General features: G+C 35.6%; 1 protein-coding gene across 1 annotated transcript; it reads left to right on the forward strand.

Annotated features, from left to right (window-relative positions):
- Positions 1-463: 463 nt before the first annotated feature.
- Positions 464-3520, forward strand: LOC128099559 (putative vomeronasal receptor-like protein 4). Its single transcript, XM_052721515.1, has 2 exons — positions 464-482; positions 2610-3520. The coding sequence occupies exons 1-2, from the start codon at positions 464-466 to the stop codon at positions 3518-3520; spliced, it is 930 nt and encodes a 309-aa protein (XP_052577475.1).
- The last annotated feature ends 1615 nt before the right edge of the window (positions 3521-5135 follow it).

The following is a 5135-nucleotide window of genomic DNA, read 5'->3' on the forward strand; positions in this document are numbered from 1 at the left end:
AAAAGCTTAAGCCAGCATGAAAACCCCCAGAACTGCAATTTATTTCTTCAAAAAAAACAAATAACTTTTCTCAGTTCATGAATATGTTAATAACTCAGTTTGTAGCCATGGTAGCTATGGTCTTTTCTGGTTAAATCTCAGCTAGGGCAAGCTACAGAGAATGATCCATATGATGACATAGGAGATGCTTCATTTTCTGTAAGTCATAAATCTTTAGAAATCAAAGCATATGAAATATACAGATTGTAGAAAGTATCTCTGGGCTAAGGAAAAAATTTAGATTACTACTTTTTACTTTGTATTATCATCTTTTCATATTACATATAATATATTTGCTACATTGATAAATTGTAGATGTAAAAATTAATGAAAATTATTCTGCATATAGGGTTTGTCCATTTGCAATTTTAAATCGGGAATTGGACTACCATTCATTCAGATTGAAGACTAAGGCTTGAATTGCATGTCATCCTGGAGCTTTCATTTATTTATTTATTGTTTATAATTTAAGATTTATTTATTTTATTATATATATATATATATATATATATATATATATATATATATGAATGTTTTGCCAGCATATATGTCTGTGTGCCACTTGCATGTCTGGGTCAGAGAGGACAACGGCTCCCCCAGAACTAGAGTGACAGATGGTCATATGAGAGCCATCATGTCCTTGCTGGGAATCTAGCCCAGGTCGTTTGCAAAAGTAAAACATGCTCTGAACCACTGAGCCATCTCTCCAGCTTGTATCCTGGAGCTTTTGAAAATACAGAACATCACAGTGCAGCTACTGTAAAAGTATGTTGGTGGGAGAATCAGATGTTTGCCTCTGGCAACTGGGATGAGTCTATGCTTTTACTAGATCAAGCTTTTCAAGAGCAAAAATCATGTAAATATAAAATGTGCGATTTATGGTGTCATATTCATGGGAATGTTATAGGGTTGTCTTATACACTAACTTCTGCATTATTTCTATACATACAGCTGTGCATTAATTTCTGTATGTGGAATATGGCAGTGAGCTTGACAATACAATTGGACATTCTTTTTCTCACAAGAATCTGAGTCAGTGTAGCAGTTTTCTATTTCTTTATCAAGAAGCTAATTTTAAAGTACTGAATTATAGTAATTTGACAAAATAATGACACTGGTAACCAGCCCAAATAACTAACATAGGTACCAAATGTAAGACTGTTGAGTGGAACTGTAAACACTGTCTGGTGGGGTCTTGGTTTCCACTGTATGGGGAGGAATCTCTTTTTAAACAGGTCATCTTCTACAAGTTCAAGTTTTCCCCAGTGTGTTGAAAATAGTGTTTGTCTTAGTCGCATGATCTCTCTTCTTGGAGGCTCCTAGCTCCACATCTTCAGATGTGAGTGTGTAACTGCAGTAACGACAGACACCAGAGCAAAGGGGACGAAGACGAGGATGGGGGTGGGGCACGGAGCATTAGAGAGGAGAAGGGCAGGGTCCAAGTGATCTCATCAGGAAAACGGAAAGGGTGGGCTACTGAGCAGGGAGGAGGGAAGTCAATATAGAAGAAGGTGGGAGGAAGGTACAGCTGAGTAGCAGGACACAAGAGATCTGATGGGGAAAATGAGAAAATGGGGGTTCTTAGTTAAAGAGGGGACATCAATATAGAAGAAGGAGGGAGGTAAAATAACAGTATGGATGGCTCAAAAAGTTATAAGGCAAAAAGAGAAAATAATATAATCATAAGGAATATTAATGATTTACTCCCTCAAAAAGCAAAGAAAAAACAGGGTTAGTCTTAGTAGCTAGAATTAGTTCTTTACCCTTAAGTGGAGTATTCCAAAAGGTGATGGGATGGGAGCTAAACTGAGAGACAGTTTGGATCATTTATATCATAATTAATGGTTACACAATTAATAGGGTGTGGAAAGTGCAATAATGGTCTCCAACTGTATCTATGTCTTTAATTCTGGATTCTGGGGATATAAGACTTCATAGAAAAAGGGACATAAAAAAAGGAAAATATGAACTAAGACAAACATTTTGCTGATTAAAATAGTGGGATTATTATGAATTTTCCCTGTGATTTCATTAGAATTATGAGTCAAAACACAAATAGTTGCAAAATAGAACATATTAAAGTTATGCAATGTGAGACTGACTTACCTCACTCTTTGGATTTCTTTTGTGAGTATTTTCCAGGTCAAAATAAGTTTTATTTGATTGTGAGAATGTGATTAATATTTTGTGTTCATCACTACTATTTTAGATGTTAACTATAAAATGAGGCAATGTAAATCAATAGGATTGGATTTCTAAGGTATGACACCTAGGTGCAATACAGTCACACAAAATGTGCCTTCTGTGTAGAATGCAATGTGAATGCTTTTATTATCTCTAGTGTGATATATAAAGAGGTAGATACATGGAGAAGTATATAAGAATATAGGCTGTGATATCCACTCTGAAACATCAAATGTTAAAAAGACAGATTAATCAAGAATAAGTTAATCAAGAATGATAATATAAAGGTACCGACAATTGAATCAAAGTTTGATATACACTCTATTATTTTTCTAAGCATATGAAATATGCTTCTACTATGAAATTAAAATGAATACAGTTTCCACTTATGTCCTTATTAAAGAATATCCTTAATTTCCAATCTGTACTTGGAGTCCTAGCCAATATGTTTCTCCTTTTTTCCTACACTTTCATAATCCTAGTTCATAGTCATAAGCCCACGGACCTGATCTCCTGTCAACTGACCTTCATCCACGTAGTGACGGTCCTCACTGGAGGGGATATTTGGCTTACAGACGTATTTGAGTCACTGAACTTTGAAAATGACTTCAAATGTAAGATAACTTTTTACCTAAACAGAGTGATGAGAGGCCTCTCCATCTGCATCACTTGCCTCCTGAGTGTGTTCCAGGCTGTCACTATAAGTCCCAGTACCTCATTGTTGGCAAAATTTAAACATAAACTAAAAAAATACGTGATTTATGCTTTCTTATTTATCTGGTCTTTCAACTTGTCATTCAGTAGCAACCAGATCTTCTATGTTGGTGCTTTTACCAACATGAGTGAGAGCAACCAGATGAAGGTCACCAAATATTGCTCACTCTTCCCCATGAACTACATCATCAGGGCCCTGATTTTAACAGTGACAGTCTCCAGAGATGTCTTTCTTGTAGGAGTTATGTTGACCACAAGTGCATACATGGTGATTATCTTGTTCAGACATCAGAGGCAATGTAAGCATCTTCACAGCATCAGCCACCCGAGAACATCCCCTGAGAAGAGGGCCACCCAGACTATCTTGCTGCTGGTGGTTGTCTTTGTGGTCATGTACTGGGTGGACTTCATCATTTCATCCACCTCAGTCCTGTTATGGAGGTACGGTACGGTCATCCTGACTCTTCAGAAACTTGTGCTGAATGCCTATCCCACAATTACTCCTTTGGTACAAATCAGTTCTGATAACAGAATAATCAATATGATGAAAAACTTGCAGTCAATAGGGCACCAAATTTCTTAAACAGGGCAATTTTTCTCTTTCTTACAAAAAATGTATTTAGTCAAGTGCATGAATGTTTTGCCATCATGTATGTATGTGTGCACTCTTGGTTCCCACGGAGGTCAGAAGTGGAACTGGAGTTACAGATGGTTGTACAGAGTCTTGCTGGTGCATTTGCAATTACATTCTTTCTAAAATTGTTTAATATTTCAAGTACCAAAGTAAGATTATTCATTTGATTCAAACAAAGTTTATGGTATAACTTCTATACATTCCTTTATGTTTCTGCTGTCAAATAGTGTACAGTCCTTTAAGTTCATTGTACAGCATAAGTTGATATTTGACAGGAATTCCCTTGCTATCTCCTTTTTATGTTATGTCATAAATGTTTCCTAGATGCTGAGGTTACTCAAGGTTGCTCCTTTTTGATAGTGACTTTTTAAGCTTTTTTAATGTTTAATTTAGTGTAAATAAAAAATAGTTTAAATATCCTATTGTAGCTTTGTGTCCTAATTATAATTTCTATGTATCCATAAAAATAATGTGAATTTAAATTTTCTATTTTTATCACAGTCACGTATTGAGTGAGTCTTATATGAAAATTTCATGCACCTATTTATTTGTACTTCATTTCATCTACATTTATTGAAATATTATTGTTTAATAAAATTGTTTATATGCACATAGATGATGTACAGTGTAGTTTTTGTGATGTGTGTATACACATGTATGTGTGCACAGATGAAGGATGTGTGTGTATACATGTTTATGTGCACAGATGATGGATATGTGTGCGTGTGTGTGCATAGATGAAGGATGTATGTGCATGTGTGTGTGCACAAATGAAGGATGTATGTGTATACATGAAGGATGTGTGTGCATGTGAGTGTGCACAGATGAAGGATGTGTGTGCATGTGAGTGTGCACAGACAAAGGATGTGTGTGCATGTGTGTGTGCAAGATGAAGAATGTGTGTGCATGTGAGTGTTCACAGATGAAGGATGTGTGTGCATGTGAACGTGGAGGCCAGGAGACACTTAGCTCTTGTTCTTCAGAAGCCATTCACCTTTTGTTTTGAGAGAGCAACTCTCACTTTGACCTGGGTCTTGCCAAACAGGCCAATATGGTAGCCACAGGGATTCTCATCTTTCTGCCTCACCAGCTCTGAGATCACAAATATGCATCATTATAAGTATACTTCTTCAAATTTTTTTATTTTAAAATACATTTTTTAATACAATATGTCCTGATAAGAGTTTCCTATCCTCCATTCATCCAAATTCCTTCCTTGTCCCTTCCCATCTGGATCCATACCCTTTTTCTTTCTCTTTAGAAAACAAATATGTATATAAGTTTTAATAACAAAATAAATTTAGCTATAGAAAGAAAAACAAAAACAAACTAATTGGAAAAGGTCAAAACCAAGAGAATAAAAAGAGCTGAAGAAAAGCACAAGAACACATAAAGATGTAGAGACATACAAGCCACACAGGAATCTCACAGAAACACAAAAGTGGAGGCCAGAATATATAATTCTATATAAGCAAAGGACCTGTAAGGTAAAATTAAGACAAAACAAAATTCAATATTATCCGACAAAGAACCTTCAAAGATTCCATTGAGTTTGTTTTCCGTT

Source organism: Peromyscus californicus, unplaced genomic scaffold (genome assembly GCF_007827085.1).
Source record: "Peromyscus californicus insignis strain IS unplaced genomic scaffold, ASM782708v3 Scaffold_6__1_contigs__length_162567912, whole genome shotgun sequence".
Taxonomy (NCBI): Eukaryota; Metazoa; Chordata; class Mammalia; order Rodentia; family Cricetidae; genus Peromyscus; species Peromyscus californicus.